The sequence below is a fragment of the Labrus mixtus genome, chromosome 14, assembly GCF_963584025.1.
Source record: "Labrus mixtus chromosome 14, fLabMix1.1, whole genome shotgun sequence".
NCBI lineage: Eukaryota > Metazoa > Chordata > Actinopteri > Labriformes > Labridae > Labrus > Labrus mixtus.
The window spans coordinates 9,018,882-9,046,328 of record NC_083625.1 but is presented as its reverse complement, the minus strand read 5'-3'; the positions used below and the strand labels follow the sequence as shown (position 1 = coordinate 9,046,328).

The following is a 27,447-nucleotide window of genomic DNA, read 5'->3' as shown; positions in this document are numbered from 1 at the left end:
AACATTGCCAGAGGGTTTCCTTCTGAGGGTCTGAAATCATATTTCTGCTGTAAAAAAAAACCATGTAAATTGATTTTGGGTTTTCCTCTGAATTAGATAGAATTAGAACACATTGGAACATGAATAATCCATCATTTAAGTAAAGATTATCGTAGGATACACATTTGCCAGGGTTAGGGTCTGACAGAGGTGCGAGTTGAAAAAGAAACGGTTTAAAATAATAAAATAGTGCTTAGATATGTCGCTTAGTCCTTTTATATGTTTTAAATGTGAAGCGCATTATGAATAAAATGTATTATTATGTTCCTTTTTGTAGTATTTGTGATTCAAATGCTAATTTACACGCTTAAATGACAAACCATTTCAAACAGTTGAACCAATACTTAGAGAAATGTAACATGCATTACAGTGTGTATTTGTTTGTCTCTCTGTTTAAAGTCTGCAGGCAAATCACCACATGAAATTGAGAGAAAATTAAAACTATACTACTTAGGTTTTTTTTTTTTTTTTTAAATGAATATTTTTTTCAGCATTTCTTTAATTAATACGACAGTTCAGGAGAGAAAGACAACATGGGGAGGGGAGAGTGGGGATGACATGCAACAAAGCCCTTAAACTTACATTCACCTGTTCAAGCTGCTTTAGAGCGAGGACGAACCTTTTGTGAAAACTCAATAATGAAGGGGATGATTTTCATTCCTCGGAGGGACTCGTAACTGCTTTATTCCATTGCTATCGATCTTGTTTCCAAGTGAGGGGCACAGGTTAGGCTGCAGAAAAGACATATTTTCTCGAGGGCAAGTGTCCAGGGCACCTGATTGGTTTCTGTGTTTAAGTTTGGGTTGAAGCATCCCTGCGGGGGGGGGGGGGGGGGCACAGTATTGAACAGAACTGACCATCTTCTCCTCATTTTCTTTCCCACTCTCCAACATAACGCTGAGGAGCATGGGAGGAATTAAAACATAATGCAAAGGTCTTTCCACTTATTGCGAGGCAATTATTATTGATGACCTGTCACATTAGCTCGCTTTGGCGAAGAATTATTGTGACAATTTAGAATAAAGTGTAGAACAGGAAAAAAAGAGAAATCATTAGATCCTGGGGCTAGTGTTATGAATTACGTGTAATAGCCCTTCTATTCATTAAATCTCAATGGCAGGGGACACTTTCAGCAATCTTGAAGAGGCATACACACACACACACACGCACACACACACACAAACGATCACTGTTGAGGCAGTCTAATTTTCATTTGTTGACATTGAGTTCCATTCGGTCCTTTATTCATTTTTCTCGGCTTGTCTCCTTTGGGGGATTGTAAGGCTTGTTAGAGCAACTTGCTTCCATTGAGATCATTCATTTCTGTGTGGGCCTCTGTTTCTGCTCCCATAATGCAACTCTGCAAGTACATTTCATGAAAGAAAAAGCAGCAGCAACATAGAGGCTGCAGTAGCCAAACGTTTGACATCAGTGTAATCCACCTTTGTTGTATTATATTGCTGTTTTGAAGACATTATGGATTTGGCAGAGCATTGAGCAGCTTTGATAGATCGATTCATACAAGCTACTTAATGAATTTGTGATTGATTGATTTCCTTTGTTTATAACTTCATGCTGTTACCCTGCTGACCACAATTTCTTTTAACCTCACGAAGAGAGAAAAAGCTTGTTGAATATGCAAAATAGTGTCCAAGTCCATGTGTGGTCTTTACTGAATGATTAGCAGAAGTAATTTGTTTTCAGAATCTCATTAATCTATTCTGACCCAGCAAGCAATAATGTGCAAGGACATCCACACACACACAAAAACGCACACACATGTGCATGTTTCTCAGTCACTTCTCCACTTTTCTGTCTTTCTTTCAAACTCTTTCACATGCATGGGTGCATGCATTTGAAAGTGCGCACAAATGTGTGTGCAGGTCCTCGGCTGCAGCCTCCAGGGACTCTTTCATCTTGGCAGTAGTGTGAGCATTAGATGCAGATTGGTTGAATTTCCAGTCTAAGCCAAAAAAGTTGGACATAATTGAGTCATTGAACGAGTAAAGTCTGCGGGCACTTTTCACCACTTTATCTTCTTTACTTTCTCTCTGTTTGCAGTCGATCTCTGCTTTATGTCTCTAACTTTCACTGCAGCAGAATAATTGCAGAGTAATGTGTCCCCTTATGTTTCTCATTTAAGGATGATATGTGCAGGGTTTTTTCAAATACTAGGGAAACAACTACCTGCAAGGTGAATGCTTTATCTTTTATTTGGTTTCTTATTTTCCGTAACAGGTTGTACCAGGTTGTATCTTGTGTCTAAAAAATATATATATAAGAACCGTACTAGGGCTTCCAATTTTCCTTTTAACACAAACTTATATTATCTGTTTCAGCCATTGATGTGCTCACACTCCTACACACAAAGAGTCCATGACCCACAGCACAGACACAAGGACACTGCAGCTCTGTAAGCCAATGCTTAAGCCAGCAGCTGCCTTATTGATCCGAGCAACTGAAACCATTGCATCACAGAGCTATATCTAAGATAGAGGAAGGGGAAAGTCTAATCCAAGAGAATAAAAAGATGCATGTAGGGAATGAATTTTAAGATGTATAAATCTAATACCAAGGGGAAGAAGGAGAAAGGGAGATGAGTAAATCTATGGAAAGGCTGTTTGAGTTGCATGCTGATATGATGAAGTGAAGGAAACTGCAAATGATTCTTTTTAAGATTGTTTATCGAGAAGATGACTTAGAATACAGTGCAGAAAATGTTAAAGGCCAGGCCTGTAAGATGTTGTGTTTTCTTAAATGAAAAACTATTTTCTGTTTGTTATCTGTGGATTGAGCAAACAATTTGAAACACTCGCTCAGGAAGGTGTAAACTATCTTAGAACTGCATATATATCCTGCCAGCTGTGTGCAATGACTGTAAATACATAGTTTTGCCCTAACTTGAGATCCTTTAGCAATAAATAGGCAGATCATAATACAGAAGATATTGGATTAGAAATGTGTTTTATGCCATCAGTTTAGAGTCATGCAGTTCTGACTAGCCAAAAAATATATTTTTATTTCCCATGGAGGAAGAAGAGTGAAGCCTTTTTCAATATTTGCTTACTGCAGCTTAAAACAATCTGGAAAATGTGCATTAGTTATGAGTTTCAACAGACTCTTGGTGGAGCAGATGTCAGAGCTGCAAGTTATAAATTCTCATACTATAAGAGCAACTTTCTTTATATTGAATTAATTTCCCATCAGAAACATCTTTTCCTTTTTTCTTTGTAGTTCCACTAATCTTTAATTTACCAAACCAGCTATTTCAACACCCGTGGTCTTCAGACTGCTCTGGCACTCCAGTTAGCTACCCCTCTTAGATATTTAATAGAGTTCTCTTTCACTTTTTTTATGCAGAGGTGATGAAACCAGAGTTCAGTGTTAATGTACAATTTTGCCAACGTTACATTCGGATCAGGCCGCTTTAAAGCGGAGGTGATGACCCGATTGAAGCCGGGGGCAGACTTTTCTTGTCGGCTCATCATTTGCCTCCAGCTTAGCCCTTGATGGAATATTTGAGCTTTCACTTGGACTATTATACAGCTCCTCTTCAAATCTGCTTTTTATTCTTTTAGAACCAATGAGCGACTACAGATGGTTAAGTTTAGTCACATTTTCATCTTGAAGACTGAAGTGTTCTCAAAGCTTTACTTACAAAAAACAGGTGCTTTTATTTTGAAGGTTATTCGGATTCTCATTCTTTTGAGAAATGGGACATAATGAGTCATGTCATTTAATCTGAACAGATAATAGGACTTTTATATATTTTTTCATTTCCAGCCTGAACACATCCTTCTGAGATGTCCCTTTAACATGTCCTTTCCACGTTAGTCCATATGGGACCAGCTTCAGTGAAACAGATCAGATGAGGAGTTAGTGGGCCAGTTCAAGAGCAACACTTTTACTTCAGTCCAGCGAAGGAGAGGCTCACAGAAACCCTGAACCCCTTTAATTTATTAAAGAAGCCCAACTCACAAGGCCAGGCGACAAGAAGAGTGTTATAAATATTAAAAGAGGAGTTTGCTCTGCCACGCTCTCATATTAAATCACACAGAGAAGAATGTATGTGCCCTTATTAAAAGATAATCTGTTTTGGACCTATAAAAATGTATTACCCTCTTCTCTAGATCCCTCTCCTCCTTGTCGTCTTTACCCCCCCTGTCTCGCTCCAACTGAAATTTCACCTTTTTTTTCCTGTCCATCAATCTCCATGTTTTCATTTCCTTTGTCAGTGTTTCTTCTGACGCCCCTGCTGTATTTTTCTCCCTCCGTGAGCAGCAGCGAACTAGAACAGAATACAAAAGAACACAGAAGATGAACCATGTTTTTAAAGTGCCCCCATGAAAAGTATTCACATGCCGCTAGTGACTTCATGAGTTAGTGGAAGCCACTTCTGAATGTCTGATCTTGGTTATTAAAACCTCACCGACAGTATTTTAGAAGACTTAAATGAGTGCTACTGATCTGATTTAGCATTGCAATTGTATCACGTAACAGACTCATGACGATGGAGAGATTGAAACAATCAAAAAAAGATTTAGTGACAGTGTCTTTACTTAATTTTATACTTTATTTCAGACCCATAGATCCATCTTTATAATCCACACATTAATGTTCCTTGTCAAAATCTGGCCTAAATTACCCACAATGCAGCTCAACCACCAACATGGCTGTCAGATGCTAGGAGCAGCGAATGTAGCCTCAAGTTGCTAGCCTCTTTATTATTTTTTATTTTTTTACCGACGCTGACTAAAGGGGCTTCCTGCTCGACAATTTATCAGACTTTGTAGCTCTAGGTACCTTTTTTTCCACTTTCTCACATATAACCCTCTTCAAACGTAAAATCAATCAAGTTTCCAGTAAAATGTTTAGCTAGCTCAGTAATACTTGTTGTTAGCCTATGAGTAGCTAAAACATTGTTTTGTAGAGTCATGTAAAAAAAAAAAAAAAACAAGCATTAGAAGTCCTTAGAAAATCCTCAACTTACCCAGATGGATATGTTTAGTATTTGGCAAAGAATTGCTACTTTGTGAAATCACCATGCAAAGCTGTGACAAAACTTTAGCAGTTAATGTATCAGCCTCAGGTTAGCTTCCAACAAACCTAAGAAATAAATACATTTGAACCAAAGCTGGCTTGTGGCATCCTGGGCCAAGGATCAGATTTTATAACCTTCCGCAATGCTACAAATTATTTTTCATCAACTTTCTTTAGCACAAATTACCCTCCAACAGTAAAGCAGCTTTTCATTTCCCTACAGAAGTCAGATTTTGGGGTATCTATTTCTGAGGAAGTGATGCCATAGCAGCAGACATTTTCTGAGCGTGTGAAAGAGGTCTGAGTTGTAGCCCAACGTTTTCAACATGACACCAGCATATTGCACAGCCAAAGCGTGTCATACTCTATGGACAGACATGCGACTCTCTGGTCATGGCTTGTTTGTGCCTGCACTGGGCTGTAGCAGCCAGACTGAAGCGCAGTAGTAGCCGGACAGAGAGTGTGTATGATGGTAGAAAACACTCCCTGTCCTGACAGATAGAGGTGAAGAGACACAGCCATGTGTGTAACTAAACGCCCGAGTCCTCGCCCTGCTGGGCTGTGCCGAGGGAACATTCCTCTACTCTCTGCTCCACTGACCAAGCAGAACTGCAGCACAGTAAAACCATGCTCAAACGTCTCCGTGTACGAGCATGTGTGTCTGTATGAGTGTGTGTCTGTCCACCGGGAGGCAGTGGAGTGTGGCGGTCCGGTCACTCAGACCATGGAGAGTTATGGAGCGAGAGCAGGCCAGCTGTTCAATTTGGCCACATGGGCGGACGCAGAAAGAAAAAGAAGAAAGCTGAAGAGAAACAGAGTCGAAATACGATGTGTGCTGCATGTCTAAACCTGCCTTTTATCAATGCTAACCCTGCTCTGACTTTGCCATATTTGAAGTATCATGAGGCCACTTTAGATTTAAAGTAAAAATCAGGGTTTCTACTACAGACAGTATAACTAGAAGGACCACATGACAGCTCCCCAAAAGTGAAGCCAATACAGCTTGATTGCCCCCTAGTGACCGGCTGCAGTATAGGTCATAAGCTCCGTCTCCTCCATGTTCCCAGATGTAACATCGGCCAAACTATGAAATCAAAATACAGGTCTAATACATTTATTAGATTGTCCTTAATGGTTCTAATGAGTTACTTGATGGTATAAAAATAGGTTATAACTTCATGATTTACAGCTATATAAACAAATGCATTGTTCTGTACAGGAATAACATAGTAGAGCAGAAACAGCAACAGGTGCCAATTTCAAAGTTTCTAAACTTTCAATAACAATGATTGCCTGCTTTGGGTGAAAACAAGACGTTCTGCTTTAGAGTCTGTGGAGGCAGGTCTTCAATACTACAGCTAAACCAGCATATCTCTAATGTCCAGACTCTGGCTCCAAATGGTAACACCAGCCCAGCAATGTAGGCTTCACTTCACTTCAGTACAACAAGGAGAAGAGGCGATGCGTTGTCCATCTTTTATATACAGTCATTGGCTAACACACAAAGAATTTATCTAGGTATTTCTGGTGTATGGTAGTAAACATAGAAGTAGATTGAAAAGTAAGGAAAAAATGCAAACTGTTTTCCTACTGCCATTTTTTAATAGAATAGATAAAACAATCAATCTTTACAATAGTAAAATTTCTAATAATTGCAAAAAAATATGTACAGTTTATCTATGCAAGTGTTTAATAAGTGGTATTATTTGTACAGGATTATGGTGTGTGAAATTTTAAGACATGGTTCAATGAGCACTGATAGAAAATCCTGATGATGAATGCTATTGTCATGTAAAGAGTCAAATGTGTAGGCTTAATGTTAGACACACATATACTTACACACACAGGCAGGGTTGTGTATGACACTTGGAGGAGGATAATGACATGAGCGCTAATTTCTCAGGTGTCAGGGGCTGATATGAATAATAGACACTATTCTGTTACCCATCTACCGCTGCACTTTTTTCTATCCATCCCATTGGGCTCGGTTTGTGTCAGGTCTCCACTCTTACCTTGAATAGCCTGCAAGCCAGACTTTATGAAAAGGAGAAATATGGGTGAATAAAGGATATAAGCTATTGTTGAAGTCAGAGGAAACCTTTGATGGGTCTTTGCATGAAGCGTGAACGGCCTCATTATGCAGATTCTTCACTCTTTCATGACTCCCCTATCACTCTGACTGCTAGGAACAGCCAGGAAACCTGTAGCATCTCTCTTACACGCAATTTGTTTTTCTTTTCCTGACAACAATGATTCCTACCAAAAAAAAAACAACATAGATCTGTTCTTTTTATTTTCTATAAGATTTTTTTTTTTACTGTGCACTTCTCTACCTCTGTCTCCCTGGTTTGCATGTTAGGGACTCCTGGAGCACCACAGGGGTGATCCTGAATTATTCACCCCCCCCCCCCCCCCCCACTTTCATTCTCTTTATACCTCATTTTGCAGGCCCTATGTGTGTCTGCCTTTGGCCACTCTTTGTGTCAATGTGATGTCCTTTTCTCTTTCTCTCTCTCTCTCTCTGCATTTTATTATTCTCAGAGAGCGAGACAGCTCTGCTCTAACTGCACGATGTGAAAAGAGGGAGGAATGACAGCAGCTCATTAGAGCAGGAACGAGCTGGAAATAATCTGCTTTTTCCTCCGTGCTCTCTTTTGTGTTTATTTTTTGTCCATTCTTTTGCTGTCCCTCTGCCCTCTGCCCTCGCTCCCTCACCTCACCAAACGGCACTTTCATCTGCTCTCTTTGTCCCCCCCCCCCCCTCTCTCTCTCACTCTCTCTCTGTCTGTCTCTCTTTCCACAGATCCAAATGCTGTGGGGCAGCACGGTACTGACCATGCCTTGATCGGAGGAGTGGTGGCTGTAGTGGTCTTTGTCACCTTGTGTTTAATCATCGTCTTGGGAAGATACCTGGCCAGGCATAAAGGTAAAACCACAGAGGACCAGACCTGAGTCTTTCAAGGCTTTTGGAACTAGTGGAGCATGACCTTCTTGTGCAGTTAGACCTAACAGCTCCTCCATAATTCCCAAGTTACAAAAGTACAACATACCTGCAGTGGAGGAAAAAAATATAGGCTCAAGTCCTGCATATATGGTATACAAACAAAATGTGGAAAAGACTAAAAGGGTTTATTTTCTTTTTTAAATGTAAGAATTCAGTATTGTATTTTGAAATCAATATTTGATTTAGAGAGAAAGCCTTGATGTGTGAAACTGTATGTAGGAAACAAACATGAGCTTCCTATGTACAATGTGGAGATATCCAAAAACTTAATAAAAGATTAAATGGGTTTCTACAATTGTCATATTGATTAGTTTCTGCCATGGACATGCTTATGGTAGCTACAGAATTTGCCTGAAAAAAATCACCATATCATACATTTGTTTTTGTATCATGCATACGATACAAAAAGAAAATGCCAGTAGCTTGTGTACGAAATCTTTCAATATGCTTATTTGCCAGATGGCTAACACATCTCAGGCTAGAAAAGTTTCAGCTAACTGAGTAAATGGCTGCTTTAACCTCCTGTTTACTATTCCACATGTTATTGCAGAGAAACTGTCCTACAACATTAATAGTATGGCTTACATGCAGCAGGATGCCATGTTTGTGCAACCGTCTTTTTAAATATGTCATGCCTCGGTATCGGTAATACGAGGCGGGAGAGAGAAAGAGGAGAGGGACCAAAGAAACGAGAAACGTCGAAAAGTATCTCCTGGGGTTCAAAGTTAATAGTCGTTTTCCGACACGAATGCGAGTAAAATGAGTTAAAATTCAGGGCTGCATTGCATTATTTGTAAGTGCAACTCAAAGCCTTGTCTGACACTGTTGAGAACAATAAATCTGTTTGTTGAGAGTTTTACACATCTACTCTCTGCTGTATTTACATATCCCGCAGCATCCTCGCTCCTCATCACTCTATATATGAATTATGCAGCATTACTGATGTTGTCTTCAGATGCGTTTTACGCCTCAGGCAATGAACACCATGCAGTGCTGCTCCGTATTTGTTTTCCTTGATGCAAGTTTTTTTTTCTTGCTTCCTCAGGAACATACTTGACAAACGAGGCCAAAGGAGCGGACGATGCACCCGACGCCGACACAGCCATCATCAACGCCGAGGGCAACCACGCACACGCAGAGGAAAAGAAAGAATACTTCATTTAGACTGCAGGGGGAGTGCTGCCCAGCTCTCTCCTCCCCTTCTTTCAATCTCTGTATCTATTTTTTCTCTCTCCGTCTCCCCCTGTTTTTTCTCTACACCTCGCGACACTGCCCCCGCTGGTCAACGAGGGATCTGCAGGCAGTCCACAGATGGAGAGGGTCCCCGAGTGTTTTTCCTGTTTTTACCTCTTTTTTTTTTTTGGTTTTTGTTTAGCCCATTTCTATCGTTTACATCTTTATTTCTTTTGTGTTTTCTTGGCAGCCGGTGATCACAGGCAGCTTGAAATCCCCCCCCCCCCCCTCCTCATATTTTTTCCTTCATCTTCGACGTGAATGCCTGGAAGTCTGTAAATCTACCCTGTCTGCTTCTTACATGAGACCCTCTTTCCGACACCCAGACACGTACAAGACCCCCCTTTGTTCACACACGACCACAAACACATATCATATCTCACATCAACACGGTGCCTAAAAAACACAGACGCCATTGAACTCCTGTCAATGCCTTCATGTATGGTTGCAATGTAAATGCTTCTTCTAAGATGGTTAACCGAACCATCGTCTCATCGCTTAGCTCACGGCTTTTGATTACGTCTTTTTTTATTTGAATGAGAATCTTTGCTGTTTACGCCTTATACATGTCTATCACACTGAATACGGTACTTTTAGATGCTTCACTTCCCCCCGGCCCCTCTCTAAATAGACTTGTAATTAATGACCCTTGTAAGATAAGGAGAAGGTTTTGTGTAACACTGTAGCAAGGTTTGTCAGATAAGTGTATAATATGATTTTTTTTTTTCTTCCTTTTAGGGTAGAGGTAATTAAGGGTTGTGTGGTATTGTTTAGAGCAGAGATCACACACACACACACATATACACACACAGATGCTTAGATCCATCAAATAAACTCAATCAAGTATAAAAACCATTTGCTAAACCTGCTGTCATGATGTACTTTTGTCTGTATATTCCTGCACTGTCCAGGCTGCAGTTTAGCAAAACACCACCACCTTCAGCGAACACTAGGTTGTGATTCACATCAAGGGTTCAGGTGTACAGGAAGAGTCGCTCTCCTCGCTCTAAAAGTTGTACAAATTGTATTGAAATGAGTTTAGCTTTTCACTTTGGATCATTTTGCTTTTGTTTATATCACATTGGGATCATTTTAAGGCTTAAGGACCCGACAACATGTACAGTAAGGAGTAAAAACGGGATACAAAAGGTACTCAGTATGTATTGGGAAATTTGCTGTTAAATTAATTTTAATTATTTCAATAATGTACGTTTGATTGAAACCTCTTGTATGTTTGAGGTCCAGGCAGCTTTCTACAGCAGTTTATGACCACATTTCTGTTCATTCCCTGGCCTATACATTTGCATCCAATCATAATATTACTTAATGGAAACAGTGATACAAATCAGTTTGACCTTAAATCACATTTTCTGTTGTTATTTCCACCTCCAATTCAACCAGACACTTGTAGTTTATTTGAACTGTTGATGCGGCCAACATGTGGTTAAGTCCCATCTTGGAATCTACATACAGTAACTGCTCATTGTTTTTCTCCATTTTTCCAATCTCCATGAACTGGACTCTGATTTCCATTTCATGGGGTTCTTAGCAAATCCAAAACAAACAAGGGAAATAAGGTGTTAGTTCTGGGTCATAGATCTGCAGGGGTCTCCTTTCCCAAAAAAAAACTTCAAACTGATGACAAAAAAAAAGAGAAGCACAAACATGTCAGATTGAGTATCTGTGCTCCTTTGCCAACAACCAGATCGCCTTGAGAAGGTTCTTTTTATTCACACTGGTAGTGGAGGAGACGACAAGGACAAGACGACAAGTCTTTTATTCACTTCTAGATAAAAGAAAAATAGAGAGCATCTCCATGAAAATGTAAGCTAAATCATGTTTTTATATAAAAAAGAAATGTTTCTAATATTTTTGGTTTTAATGGTTCTAAGCTCCCTGCTGTATTTTGTGTCTGCTAAAATGTGGTTGATTGTGACAATTTGCTGTTCAATTCTGGATCTCTTCGAATTTGTATATTAGCCAATTTCTATTTAGTTGTTGTTTTTTTAAATCATTTTTCATTACATCATTCTTATTAGGAAACTTTTAAACCAATGTATTTTGTTTTGGCACAAGGCATGTATATAATGAGTGAAAACTAAACTTTGGTAATACACATTAGCATGTTTTGTTTGGTTCTTTTTCATGTTTAATTTATTGGAATTGAAGAACTCTTAAGAGAGAACCACAAAGGAAGTCTATTTGGAACTTATTTGGGAGGAATATTGTGTTTTTGGCGTGCTGTTTGGTGCTACAGATCAGAAGGATTTCGGTTGTAGAATATTTATATATCTAAGAAAAAAAAGAGACAAATCATAAAAGAAAATGAAGAATCTCGTGTCACCTAATTCTTAAAATACAAATTGGAAATAAAACACATTTAAACAAGTAATGAAATGAAATATGAATACACACTAAAGAACACAAAACACATCCACATTTAGAATTTCTGTTTCTTTTCATGTTTCCCCCGCCGTTCGTCCTTTATCATTTTGCTGGAATGTGTTTGATTTCCTCTCCGGTGAACGAGCGATGAACACTGTGGCCTCTGGAACTAAAGACTTAAGTCAAGGCACTAATCTGTTAAGAGGGAGCAAATTATTACCAAGGGCAATAAAATAGTGGGCCCAGCTGTCTCCAATTCGACGGCCAATTTACAACATTATGCAAATAAGGTCAGCGAGTAAGGTCTCTCTCTGCGTCGTAACTCAATGACTGCCTGAGTGAGTTTGGGAATCATAAAATCGATCACGTCACTTTGGACCTGTCACCTCTGATGTAGACTTTAGGTTGTTGTGTATCACATTTCACATAGGAAGTTATTTGCTTTAAAATTCAGACGCTTTGCCACAGTTTCCATTTTTGACCATTCTAGTGCGCTTCAATCATTAGGGCACTATTAACTGGTTTAATTCTCACCGCAAACCTTCAGTAGATGGCTCTGGTCTTTTGAAACCTTCTGTATCACACGTGTGTATAGATGCATAAATGAAAATGTTGTAATGTCTTTTTACTTTTCTATCTAGTTCTTTTCATTGTGTCTTAACTCAGCGAAGGTGTCTATTTTGTTTGTTTGTTTGTATGTATCCATCTTAGGAAAAAAAAAGGCAATTGGTCCAATCCCATTGTTGATTCTGAAGTCAGAAAAGTGGGCTGTTTTCTGTTTGGCATCAGATGAACACTCATTAATAACCAGGTCGCGCTGATGAGTCGGGGTTCATGTTAGAAATGAAACAGGTGCCATTTACTGAATTATGCACTCTGATTAATTTGATGGATATTCCTTATTAAATGGTGAATCGTTTTTTTTTTTTTATCTTTCTTAAAACCACATGTAAATATCTGTTCTGACATAACAGTAATGAGCTAATTTGCTGCAAATGGCTTTGTATGATTGTTAGAAGAAACCTGAACCTTTTTTTTTTTTTTTTTTAATTATTATTTCTTGTTCTAACAGCCTAGCTCATGCACTATTTGACAATGATAGTCTGTGGCTCTGTGACAGCTTGGGGTCAGTTATTATCAGTCGTTCTTGTACGTTTTGTTTTTCGATGGTTGAAACTAAGCTTTAAACTTGTTGCCTCTTTGCTCACCAACACGCATCTATTTGGTTGATTTCCATAACATCACGGGCCTCTAATTTCATCACGGTTGAAAAACAGTACATTAGCCCTGACGTGGATGGAGTATCAAGAGTCTACTTTTTTTTTAGTCTGATGTCTTTTCAGTCGGAACAAACCCACTTTAAAGGTGCAGCTGAAGTTAAACAAAGACAGATGAGGCAGTGATTTTAGCAAGTTACTACGCTCAGATTTGTTAATTATTTCGAAATGATGTTGGCACGAAAAGGCCCTTTACAAAATCCACCCAAATAGCAATGTATTTTTAGGTTTTATACTAAAGGAAGAGCGATGCAATAATTTCAGAACAGTGGTCTGGAGATCAACGTTAATCACAGTGTCATCTTGAGAAATCATCCTTTGTTATCTGAAGCTAATCCAGCTGTAATCATCACAAAACAACAACGACAAAACATTTTTTCTCCCCTTTTTACTTTCAATGTCTATCAGAATACACAGCCTATCGAGTCGAGCAAATAATTTAACCTCAAAACTTCCAAAAAGCCTCATTTACTTTGCTAAGAGTAAGAGATAGACGTCAGATGAACTTCTCCAGTGAAGTAACTTCAACAACAAAAACACAAATGCATGCCTTGACTCACTCTAAATGAATAAATTCTGTTCTGAGGTCATTTTTTGTCTTCATGAAGTTGTTATCTCAGTAAATTTGTTTTCTCTAGATAGTGAGATAAGCTCATCCACCATTAAGAGAAAACAAGCTTTATTGTCTTGATATACCATCATAAACTTGGGAAATTGAAAAAAACAGCATTCAAAAAATGTTAAAATTATGGCCATTCTCAGCTTCCATACTTTATCTTTTTTCAAACACTGGTCGTTTTATTTTTTATTTTTATTTTTACTTTATTTCGCATATCAAATTCAACTTTTAATGAACTGCTTATCGTTTGCGTTAACCAAATCTGCAGACATCAGCAGCAGAAATCATACGTATCACAGCAACAGGCTAAGTTATCCCATATCCATTCTTATAAAATGAGTTATCTGAAAGGGAAAATTCTGATTTTAAAAAAGGCATATCAGAACGTATGGGAATAAATATTTTGAAGCTTTTCATTTGTGCCTTGTGACTCTGCAGCTCCCGTTTGCTCCTTTCCTCCTCCATACAGTCGGCTTCTTTTTGAAAGGGGTTAAGAGGATTAGATTGGTGATTATAGAAGATTTTCCAAACTGCTACAGCTACAACCTTATTCACCACAGCGCACTGTACAATATAGAAAGTTTGGCATACAGAAGCGTATGCGTTTGGCCCCAAACTCATGTTGATGGCCTCCATTTTCAGGAAATTAGGCCCAGATCAACTAGAAATATCTTCTTTGTTTAACAGTGATTATTTACTTTTTTTTTTACATGTACTGGCTTTCGTTCCCCACTGCAGTGATGATAGCATGACATGGCTCGGTTCAGTCCTATCAGGCCTCCTCTGACCCCACCCCACCCCACCCCCCACCCCACATGTCTCTGCTGTACAGTGTGGCTTCAGTTTACTTCTTTGTTCCTCTGCAATATTGACACTAGAATCAAACAGCCCAATCTCCACATTGTCCCGACGATGACAGCTACATGTGACCCAATCACCCTTAGTGCTGATATTTCTTTCTTGATATCTTTTGTTTTGCATCTCAGGAATATGTTTCATCTAGAGATTTTTTTTTTTTGTGTGATTTTTTTTGTTTGTTTTCTGTCTTGAAGCGGGGACATGTGAGCACCTCTCACTCTGCTTTGTCCCTGAATGCTGACACCATGTATTTTGTTGAGTTTCAGATTATCACAATGTTAATAAAAAATATTCAGTGATTCTTCAGTAATTCTGTCATCTTGCTGTCTTTGATATATATCAGAATTGCTACTGACTGAAATACTGCAATTTAGAAATATGCTGCAAATAACCAACAGTTTCAAGAGTGATAGAAGTTGTGTTTATACACGCTGTTATAATTTAAGCTTATGGTGTGTGAGCAGTTCAGTGTTTTTGACCATTATGTCACCATTGTAGCAACCATTGAAGATGGACGACGCGTCTCCATCTCCTCCCTTGTACAAAAATGAAGCCAAAGTACCACCATGTGAAGGGTCCTGTCATAATGAGCTGGTGACGACATTCAGAGCCAAGATATGTGCAGAAGGGATCTGATTGGTTTAGACGCAGAATTTACTTACAGCCTCTTTGGTTAAACAAAATACATGTTTAACTAACAGATAAAACAGAGAAGATCCTTTAAGTAAGTACAGTCCTCAACATTAAAGATTCTGGTGTCAGTTTGCGCACACACACATTCACAGTTATGGAAATCTCAGTGACTCTTGTGTGAGTTTCTGTATCCTACCCCTCTCACAATTCCTCCTGTACTCTGCTATTCTGGTATAAGGAACGCTGCTGCAGCTGCGTTCGTCAACATGATGTTACATCTGCTCATTTTAGCATGAAATTACTCATTAAAACTAAACGTCTACACTTGGACATAGATACGCATGATAAGAATTAACTATGGCGACAGAGACCGTGTGTGAGAAAAAATGAATATGATTTGTGTTTTAATTTTATAGTTTGACCTATGACCTATCTGTTAACATGGAGGAGGCGGAGCTTATGACCTACACTGCAGCCATTCAGCAGGGGGGAGCTCCAAATATTTTGGCTTCACTTTCGGGGAGCGGTTGTGCCGTCCATCTTTTTTCTTTTTTTACAGTCTATGGTAGCAACAAACATCTTCATGTATCAGACTTAAAATGGAGGGATCACCCACCAAACACGAAATATCCACAGTAAAGTAAAGATTCAAAGCTAGTCACACGCTAGTTCAGCTTCTGATGTACTTTTGTAAAATAAGGAGTTTCAAATCGAGCTGTACTGGGAGCTTGATTCCACATATTTAGCACCGTCACTGAGGTGTTGTTCTCCCATTGTCTTTGGGATTTCTTAGTTTTGATTTAAGAGGTCCGTTCTCATGTACAGTATGAAATTTAAACTGTTGAATAAATAGTTGCCAAAACATCTGTACAAGTCTGATTCAGTCTTTTTTTCTCTCCTTACAATCATGGCTCTCCTTCTGGAGGCCTGTCAGGGTATCTGAGCTGAGAGATGAGCACTGATGATACACTATTAATACTCCTGCCTTGGAAAAAGCTGAATGTATTCACTCAACGATCTATGCACACACACAAACCTGATGAAAAAACTCTTGTAGACACATGTTCATGAGTTTCTTCTGTCAGCTGTCGGGGCTTTTTTTTTTTTTTTTGAGTGAACTGACAGTCTACAAAAAGCTTTAATACTCCTCAAAATAAGTAGAAAGGAGTCTCTGTGAATGGGAAAAGAAATGGAGAAGAATGAGAAAAAAAAAGTGATTTATTTTGAAGATTACAGTCCATGTCTTTGTGGAGAAAAATACACTAAGAGAGACAAAACTATGGTTTCTTTGCAAGGTCACTTCATGAATGAAAGCCCACTAATATCCACAGTGACCTACTCAAACCAATGACAACGTTAAGGTTAATATATGCCAAAATAATAGAGCTCTATAATGAGTGTAGTTTCTACAAGTTTGCTTACAGCTTTATATTTCTGAAATGTTTCCCTTAAACTGACACTCTTGAGCATGCGTCGTGTTATAGTCCAATAAGTGCGGAAGATCTGTATGTATCCTCTTGTTAAAGCCTTAAGTACTTCAGATTTAGGGTATTGGCTCAGGATGTAGAGGTGGTAAAGTGAAAATCCTTTAAATCTTGACCATTTCTGCCTCAGCAGCATCAGGAGAGTAAAAACTTTGCATAAATGTACAGAAAGACGGAGCGCATAAAGAGGGATGTAAGAGCCTTAACAGGGAAGAGAGTCAGAAAAGTGCGGCTGTGACTGAGCCTGACGGACGGGCGGGAGAGGTATCCGCCTGTTTTCCGTTAGTCAGAGGATGATGACTGAGGGGGGGAATTAAGAAATGGCAATGAAATGTCATGTTAGAGTGAAGAAAGCAACTGCAATAAGCCCACCTGTCAGGAGTAAAAGCTGCCAGAGCAGAGTTGTGTTTCTGCAGCTCAGGTGTGACGCTTTACCTGATCCAAAGTGAGGGTCAGTGAAAGACTCAATTACAACTCAATCAATCAGAGTGAGTCGAGGAAAAACCTTGAAAAATAAAGCTTCTCATGCCAAATTTTTTTAATAAAATGATGTTTTCTCTCATCTTTCTTTATTCTCAAGCAGACTTTGCAGCCTTAAATGTGTCCAGCTTAATTATTCCCTGGAGCAATTGAACACAAATTTGCTAAGAGTTTTTTCTTTTTTAACTTTTTGTTAAAATACTCCAGTTTGTGTTAGAAGTGACGGGGGGAAAAAACAGGACAGGACAGATGGGAGAGACAGGTGTGATGAAAGGCAACAATGGATTTGAAGCCTTATAATGAATGAAAATAATTCATCATAGTCCACTGATCTGTCACAAAACACAAACCAGCTATGCTTCTTTTTTTTTTTTTCAACGCCTCAATTCAACACCCTGTCAACATTCTACTTCACGGCCAATCGCACACCAAATGTAATGTTAAAGTGAAATTTCACAGATATATTACACAGTAGATGTTTTCACATATGCACTCCTAAAAAAAACTATGCAGAGGTAGCAGACGAAGCAACAGAGTCCGCCAGACGACACTATGATGAGAATATTTGCCTTTATATCAATGCAACATGTAGTCTAATAGAATACCACTATAAATAAAAGAACGGAGAACAGCACACTGATGAACAGAAAATGTAATGCAGCCGTTTAATTACATGCACGGGGATCGTAGCTAGCATACAGTCTATGCACCATGCAGCAGTAATACAGTATATAAACATCACCACCCTCTCTTACTCTCTGCATTATATCCTGCTACGTTCTTACATCAGCTCTCTCGGAATTGCTGCAAAAGAATACCAGGGCACTGGCAGGAGAAACTGCGGCTGAAGTCAGAGTGAAAAATGTGGCTGTTTGCATTCACACATACAGCTCCTCCTGCGAATATCAGGAGTTTTTCAGAAGTTTTCTGCAACTGTGAAAGCGTATATTTTCTTATCATGAACGCATCATCAATTAAGTACTTCAAACTTATTATCCAGGAGCCTTACAGCTAGAGTCTGAATGAAAATACAAGCTACAAGCTGGAATAAATAACTTAATTTGTCAATACAGTTCTCTGTGAATAGTGGACAATGTTGTTTCTCTGAAAGCTTTCATCCAAAGGCATATTGTTCTGTATTCTCTTCAGGAAAGGCACAAAAATGATGATTTGTTTTGTTTGCAACACTCATGAATGACCTCCGGTTTGTCTGCCTACAAATTGATTTGCTAACAAGACAGATTTCGCAGATGTTCACAAAGCCCCGTGGCAAATAAGGACACAGAAGTATTGTATTCAATTGAGGAAAAATATACTTCCTTTAACTTGCCAGTTTGTGCTACCTGTTTAAGATTTGCTGCTTGTCGCCAAGAATGAAATGACAAGGGAATAAAGCAGCGTGGAAAGCAAAGAGGGGGAATATTGATTGATGCATTCATTTAGGTTTGTCAGTGCAAGAGTGTTTCAGAATGAAGAATAGTCCACCTCTTGGCCACGGAGCAAGTGAAAGTGTCTGGAAATTTGGCTTGAGATGGGGAAAAGAAACAGATTAACTCAAAGTTTAGAGTCAAAATAGGCTTCCCAAGAGTCATGGTGAAAATAAATGGTCAGAACATATACATGTTGCTGTTTAGACTCTTTCTCAAGACTGAGTGTGCTATCGCCAATCCTAGGATATATATCACAACAAAAGTTGTCATAACAGTTTAAAACAGAGAGCAGGACGAGAACATAATCTTTTATATTATTTCCAGAAACCCTACATTAATCCACCAATCAGCAACCACTTACAGGTTAACAGTGGTAAGAAAAAAAATGTTCCTTTTATCAGGAAGAAGGTCATACTCATGGTGGACAGTCGTCTGCCTTGACCAGTTGGGTTGAGAAAGTGTTATTGAGGGAAAAAATGAACGAGACTGAAAGCAACTTTAATAAGAACAGATATTAAAGACTTATAAGAGCGTCTCATAAGAGAATCATCTGTTTCAATTGGTCAATGATTGGTGAGTTACAACAATTTGTTTTCGTTGCCATAGTCAGCAGTGAGCATTCACATGCAATGTAAGGCATGAAGCCTCAGATCTCTGAATGAGATACTAAATGAATCTCCATTGAATCAATAAAGTGCAGAATCTTTAAGGAGCCTGATTCTGTCCACCGTCGCTCAACGCCTACAGCCCAAAAAAAGTCGGCCTATCAACAAGAAAAATAAATCATGAACAGACAAAAACGGAACTCTTCAACACTCGCAGCCTTTATTGCCTTTCATTGCTCTTGCTGACCTCCTCATAGATGGCAACTCCTCTTCTGATGAAACAAGCTCACAAAATATTACAAAAAAATAGGGGGGTGTCTGTTTAAATAAAAGCTTTATATGTCGCGTTTTCAACCTACTACAGGCACATACTTGTGCTTTTTCTATAATGTAAAGCATGAATGTTTACTTTTCAGTCGATAAAGTACTCTCCTGCCTCCAGAGTTCAATTTCGGAGAGGAAGAAGAGAAACATAGAGAAGGGAGCCGCAATTAGAAGGACACAGATGGATGTGTAGGGGGGGGAAGAGAGAGCTGATACAGTATGTCTCTATTTTTGAAGGCTGCTGCACAAAGGGCTGTTTAAGATGAATGGAGCCCCCTCCACATACACACACCCACACACCCACACACCCGTGAAGTGTCACTATCTGAATGTGCCACGGTGCCGAGTCTCACACCTGCCCAGTGCTGTCAGTCTGCCAGCTGTGAGAGCCGGAGCTGTCTCGAAGGTATCATCCGCTCCATATGCAAATACTCTGCTCCTCTTCTTCTTCTTCTTCTTCTTCTTCGTCTTTATGTTCACCATCTCTGGTCGCTTCCTTTCAGGCCTTCAGTCGAAAGCGACTTCGTTCCATCCTCCTATCAATCCCAAGCTTCCCCTTAATCGCTTTCCTCCTCCATTTCACCTGCCCTCGACACGGCCCCCTTGACTCATCTTCCTCTTTCTTCTTCACCCCTCCTTCTCTGCAGCATCCTGTGTAGCGAGATTTCAGATTACTTTGCCGGGTGACTCACTTTTGGAGGGATCGTGGCAGGACAGCCGAGATGTTAGTAGCTTTTGATGTCTGGTAATTGTGCTGACCTCTTAGCCACAGACACACACCGGTGTGTGTAACCCTGTTTGCTGTGCTTCGAGATGCCATCAGGGAGAATTTGAGCAGAAAAAGAGGCTTTGATGTCTCTAAACTTTTCCTTTGAAGGAATTGTCCCTACATGAGCCCGTGAACACACAGAGATCCCCCAAGCAACACCTCTTTGACTCTTCAAAAGTCTAAAGACTGGAGGTGAGCTAACAGGTGACCTACAGTTAAGATGTTTAACAGACATGGTCACCCCAATGTCAGACCAACGTGCAGACTCATCTGAACAAAATGAAAGAACACCAAGAGATACAGGTGTCTCAAGGTTTGGAGTCTAATTCATTCAAGCCAGTATCATCCCGTAAAATAGCTTTGACGCATTTAGGGCACATCAGCAACTAATGCAAGAGATGGCAACATGAGAAAGCGAAGCCTGAACATCGTAAAATACCTGTCAGGTGTTCTTTGGGTTATTTGATAACTGTATGTGTATTATATGTGTATTTACAAAATACGTGTTTCTCCTGAATCCAAAGCTTACTCAAAAAGCAGCTTTATTTATGACCGAATTGGCTCCTTTTTCCCTGATGGTGACAGACGAGCTTTATCTGACTGCATCAGAATGGTGTGAAGCCACTGGCCATGATAGACGGGCATCCATTGAAGCAGTAAATGTATGAGGGAGAAAGCATTGTTTGTTCACATAAAAATTACTTATCGCGATAAATTTAGACTTGATGGTGATGTGCTGATCTCAAGCGCTTAAATCGCAATAACGATCCGGGTTGAATGGCCCTGCCCTATAGTCCAACCCTCAGATGAAATGTGATGAAAACAAGAAAAAGAGGAACATTAATGACTATGAGTCCACGTCTGTGAGGAAAAATGGTACAACTTTAAGTGGGTTTTTTTTTTTTCAGTTAATGTACCTTGTGTAACTGAGTAAGTTCCTCACTACACAGCACAGGGGGTTTGGACTCTTCAATAGCCAACAAATGAGATTGTAGTAGTTAAAGACAGCTTGTTGACTGGATGTAGACTGCAATAAAATGTATTTGGAGATATTTTATTTCCCCTAATGCAGGTGTGAAAAACAGTAAATTTGGCAAGATTCCATTGAGACAGATCCTGAACGTGAATAAAGGAAGTGAATTAAACAATAAATGAATAGTTAAACAAAATAACATGTTAAAATACAAGTTGAATATTGTTAATCGTAAACCAGCCGCTGAAGTGCCAGAATTTCCCACTTTGGGATCAGGACTGAGTACATTGATCTAGTCATCTATCTATTTATTTGTGTCTTTAGTTTAATTTTCTTCAATTTTGTTTCTTTTACCCGGAAAAAATGTTGAAGATCTGAGTCTTAGCAAATGACATTCTGGTGGTTATTGGTTTGTGTAACAGTTATGCCTGTACTTGCGATGCAGCCTGGAAAGCCTGATACGTCACACCACCCCAACTCTCATTTTGTTTCCGTTCTTCCTCTACAGATCTCTACATGGTTCTGCTATCACATAAAGGCAAACAACCTTTTAAAGTCTTCAGAAATAGATATTAGCAAAATTACAAGAGATTAAAGCAAACCAATAGTTCTCCAGGCTTAACACTGTGTAATATTATTATCCTGTCATTTGAGTATTTAATCACTATAATCTGAACAGCGTTTGGTCTGTTGGCACTGGGTACAAAGTTGACAAAATGTGGCAGAAGTTTGCACCGCTCATTTCATGTGGGAGCACACATCCATTAAAGCTGACCGTGTGGACATGAAACTAATAGCAGCTGTGCTGTTTCACATCTAAAGTAATAACAACACAGAGCCAAAAGATCACTGTATGTCTGTCCCAGTGCGTCTGAAGCTCATTTTATGTGCGACACCAGTTTAGCAGGAGTGCATCATGTTGCAATGTGAGCTTCACGGAGGATCACAAAGCATTAGTCGGCCTTTGGCATGGACGCTGCCGTGGTCGCGATCCTGCTAATTTATATCTGCTGCACAACTAATGGAGGATATAAAAGGCCTGAGGTTTGTCCATTCCAGACGCTGCCTTTTAGGGCTCTGCTCCAAATGATGAGGAAGCTGCAGTGTTAAATGAGAGTTTGGTGCCAGTTAGGATGTGTGTGGGCTTTTCGGTCTGAATGGCGCCACCTCATTAAAAAGCTGAAGAGTTTTGATGGTTTATCAGAACAGATAACACTCTCTTTGTATTTTTGTCTTTATTTCATGTTCAAATGTACTGTACACATAGAAACACACATACGTTGCTATTAGAGCTGACAGCTTGTGTTGAGTAATTGCTGTACAGGACAAACCGAACACATTCAATCCCCTCTTTTGTACTTTTTTATGAGACGGACAAACATGAGACATCCTCACTCACTGTATTTAAATTTGGTATGCTGCTGCTGAACAATGCCACAAATAACGTTATTATCAGTCACTCTCTATTGTTGTGGTTTGATCAAAGTAATGCTACATTCAAGTTACAGTGTGCTGTTAAAAACAAAACTTTCTACTTCAGAGGTTCATTGTTTAACCGGAGTTAGGAGCTAACTTTCACGTCCTGCATTGTCCAAAAATGACATTCTCTGTTTGTTTTCCTTCCAAATGTTCTGACAAGTATGCCTTTCTTTCTTCAAACTCTACAAAAACTTTACCTTGTGTTCAACGACGCGAGACATTTCAGCCCTGTTCTGCTCTTGAAACAATCTCTCCTTTTTTTGTTCACTGTCCCTCTGTGAATCATACAACTGACACAAATCCCTGAAATTGTGATGCATTATGGGACATTTTATACAACAACATGAACGCAGAACAATGTAAACTCAGACCATCTGTTTTTTCTTTATTCATATGATTGATTTGTGCCTAACTGAGGTTTTTATATTTTGTGCTCCTCCAACTTTTTTCTCATGTTTTCTTTACTTTTTGTAGATCAAATAGTAACGCTATTGCCTTCTCAATTTTTATTTTTTATGTGTCCCTATTTTCGAGAAATTCTTTTTTTTTTTTACAAGCAACAACACAACATATCACTGACTAACTGTGCTATCATATATTGTGTATAAATTGCTCCTCACGGGCAGACACCATCCAGCTGTAAGAATGAAAAAGTTGTATCTCTAACAGAGGTCGGGGGCAAAAGGGTCACGATGAACCAGATGTTTTTCACTGAGCTCTGACTCCACATGTTTCTCAACTCACACACACTGCCCCTCCCCCGGCTCAGCCAGAGGTAATGATCTATGTCGAGAGAAGTGTACGAATTTACACTGAGGTACCGCACAGGGGTCAGGGTCACCTTTAAACAGATGTTATGGCAGAGGCCACCGCCGTGCGTCGGGACACGGGTCAGTATTGAGCAGATGCTGCAAACCAGCGGGGATTAGCGTGTCACATCTTCTTTGAGCTGACTAAATGCTGCCATCTCTGTCAGGAGACCCCCTGCCTGGGAGGAAGATAGCAGGGGTCCAGCTTTTATGCTGTTGCTGTAGTGTTGCTGAGAAATCATTGCTAATGTTTCATATTGTGAGAAGCCACGTGGGACCCTGAAAAGAGCTTTCTGGAACTTCTGCTGTCATTTCGCTACCGACCATCTTTTATTAATCCTAAGAGAAAAAAGAACTTTAACCCAAAAACACAAGTACCAACTGAGTTTGCTGTAAGGGTAATAACAAACTCATGCACATAATCGTATGTATTAATCTGTTATTTAGAGGGGCTTGCTCTTTCCAGCAGATAATATTTTTGCAAATGTCTGCTCATTAAGCTGCGACTGAAGTACTTTCTCACTCGTACATTTCACTGCTTCAATGGAGGCATAACACTGGATGTTAAACTCCAGTGTCAAACTATAGAATCACTGTAATCTTAGTTAAATTGGACTATTGGCATCTACTTAAATTGATGTAAAGTGTCCCCAGTGAAAACAGAACAGCAGTGTGCCTCTTCAATGACATACTGCAGTCAATTAACGCGAACATTTTCCCCATTACATGTATCGCTTATCATATTCAATATAAATGAGCAGTTACTGTACAGGCTTGAATGTGGATGCTGACGGCTGATACCGTATAACCTTATCATTAAATTCCTGTCTGAAAAGATGCATTTATCTGGAAGAAAGTTATTAAGTAAAGAAACAGTAATTATAAGCTTTAAAAAATAGTGACACACTGATGACCTATTTATCTGCCAAGGCAACGTAATTGTGTCTTTCACTGAAGAATTGGTAAACCCTGCCGCGCGTCATGTTTGGAAACACCGAGACGTACTCGTTAAAAAACGACAAACATCTCCACATTTTGACTTTTCATCCATAACTTAAGACCCTGCGTGTCTGACCTTATGAAAGCCTTTCACTAATGCGTTTGCCTCCCACCATAGGAGGATGTGCCTTGAATTCCTGCTGATATTTACAAGCAAATCAGTAGTTTCTACACAGAATGATGGGGCAGATGTGCAGGTGTCCTTATCTCCTTGTTAATACCAAACACTGAATAAATCATAGGAGTTCTGTCTCCTGGGACACAGGTCTTTCATTAAATAACAATTTTGGGAAACTGCATAGATGGAGGACTTTAAAGTCATTGGTTTGTCTATTTTAGAAGTTATACAGCTTGTAGGAGTTGGGAATAACAGTAGAATGAATATGTTTTGACTTGATCGAGTTATCCCTGCATGAAAACATTGAATGCAGGGGCAGAGCAAGAGGATGGCCAGGGGAGGACAGAGCCAACCCAGAAATTCTGATTGGCCACCCCAGTTGCGACACCAAAACCCCTGACCTATGAATAGCTATTTGCCTTGTCAGAGTCAAGACTTACATTTACATCAACTATTTGGGCTGTGTGTTAACTGGCTGCTAGTAGCTTGTGGAAAATGTCCTTTTGTAAGTGTTTCACATTGTGACTTTGGACAAACGTCTTCTTTTTCAGCACTTAAAGAATCAAACTAAGAAGATTTAAATGTTGCTACTCTCTTCAAATATTTTTTTTTAGTAGATATGATTGGTCGAGATCACAAGAGTAAAAAAAAAAAAGCTATCCATCTATGTCTGCACTTAACACTTCCGGCCACCGTTGCAGAGGTCAGTGGCCAAGTTCCACCAACCCAGTCAGAAAAAGTCACCATGTTGACCCATAAACATGTTCACAAAATCATTGTAAGTTCTTGATTAATTAGTTTGTTGTTGTTTAATCATGGTTGAGCGTTGACTTTCACACACTCACAAATTCCACTGAAAACACTTGATGAGAAAGTAATGATAGTTGTCCAAATGTGGCCTTGTCCTTTCAAAGTACACTTTTAAGTCTGCGGTTGAACTGGTTGAGAATTTCACGCTGACTCCCTCCCCTTGCAGCGTGCATGGGGATGGATGTTTCTGTCTGTGGGAACTATTGCAAATGAAGAATTTCATCATCATTGGGTTCTTGCTTTTTCTTCCCATATAACCAAAAACTCAAAAGTTCACAGTGTTCACAGTTTAAAATTAAACTCATGTTAATGGTTTTGTTTTTCAATCCACTACAAGGCAGGACGTGAATCCAATCATGGCAATTTAATTGTTTTACGTCTAATTATAAAAACACAAATTCTTATTGTTCTCACTTTGCTGCGTTTTCCTGCGTTTGGTGTGCTTCTTTCATACCAACACACAGCTCTGATAGACACACACACACACACACACACACACACACTCAGTCCCTATGATATGATTTAGCTCAGCAGTGTGCTGTTTATTAAAAAATGGGCAGACTGCTGAGCTAGACACCACCCCACTGTTTCTGAATAATAAGTATTAACTCTGTGCATCCCCTCTCTGGAAACGCAGCGATGGAGACTAGTATTCCTCTGTGTGTGTGTATGTAGTGTGTAGAGCTGGTGACTCCTTGCAAACAAATGCAACTGAGTTATGACCTTATTTGGATTAACCGGAAGGCTTTGTTGTATAGCAAGAGCTTTATTAATCCATGAAACTATCATTCTGTCACTCTTCCTCCTGGAGGTGATTAATAAGTCTGTGACATAGAAGTGAAGTGAATTCCCTCTGGAAAAAATATGCACTATGCATCCTCTTTATCATTTATCTGTGCTGTATATATTTGTACAACATAATAAATCAATGCCCATTAGGGCTTCTAGTCACATGAGTCCTCCTTTGTATAAAACTATGCATGGATATCCACATCAATGCAGCCGAAAACATAAACTGGTATATCTACAGGTTTTAAAGAAGACCTCCATAATGTTTATTACAAATGCAGTTTGATATGTGATACAGTATGAAGGGTCCATTTAATGACAATTGAGGACAAAGATGGTGTGCATGTAAGATATTTAAAATGTGCAATGTTATGTGCATGTTTGACATGGTTTGGTTTCTTTAGAGGCACTACCTGACCGCCATACATTCCTTAACTCCTGATCTGCTGCACCTGCGGGCTGAGTACAAAACCCAGAGTCAAGCTCCTCCCCCTCTCTCTCAATCTGCAGCCAGGACCAGAAGCATGGCCTCAGCCACCACTTCTCCCTTCCTCAGAGTTTATGTTTAATCTTGTTAGGAATAAAGATGATTTTTTTTGCTGATCATATGTGTTTGACCCCTTTATGTTGCTTCCCCTGAGCCAGGGTCGCAAACACTCAGTAAGTTTCTTTGAAGAGTGGAGAATGAGAGCAATACTTCTCATCTAAATGGTAAAAGATGAATGGCTTTACTATCTGTCTTTTCTTCACATCAGACAGAATATGAAGCATTATTTATTGCACAAAAGTGAAGTTGCCTTTATAAATGTGTGTACAGCATTTGCGTAAAAAAAAAAAAAAAAAAAAAAAAGATATGACATGAAAAGAAAAACATTTTTAAATTAAATATTTTTCTGTTTCAATTGATTTAAATAACTCCACGCACAACGCATTTACTCTAAATCAATGCGGCACGTTTCTCCTCCTTTCAGTCATTCAAAGAAGGTGTTTATGTCCTTTATCCTCTCCCCAGCGCTGATTTTACTTCACAGCACTAAGACATGCCAGACAGCATTTTAAAATAACCCTGTTTGAGGACTAAATAGATGCTCATGCAAAATATAGAGAGCAAAGGCAAGATTGAATAAGTGAAGGAGAGACATAGAGATCGAGATGAATGAACGAGGTGAAGGACTAAGAAATTTCTTTCCCTGACGGGTTGTCAAAATCACTTTTCGCTAATGTCCCTCTTAACCCTGAATGTGTCACCACGAGTGCGCACACACACACACACACACTTCTTCAAACACA

General features: G+C 39.3%; 1 protein-coding gene across 3 annotated transcripts in view; it reads left to right on the top strand.

Moving 5' to 3' along the window:
• The window catches only part of cadm2a (cell adhesion molecule 2a), a 219,988-nt gene extending 206,646 nt beyond the window's left edge, over positions 1 to 13,342 (top strand). For all 3 annotated transcript variants that reach the window (XM_061054921.1, XM_061054919.1, XM_061054920.1), the window contains 2 exons: positions 7,883 to 8,005; positions 9,129 to 13,342. In XM_061054921.1, the coding sequence (XP_060910904.1) occupies positions 7,883 to 8,005; positions 9,129 to 9,247 (242 nt within the window). In that variant the 3' untranslated portion in view covers positions 9,248 to 13,342. The remainder of the gene's footprint in view (positions 1 to 7,882; positions 8,006 to 9,128) is intronic.
• Positions 13,343 to 27,447: the final 14,105 nt, after the last annotated feature.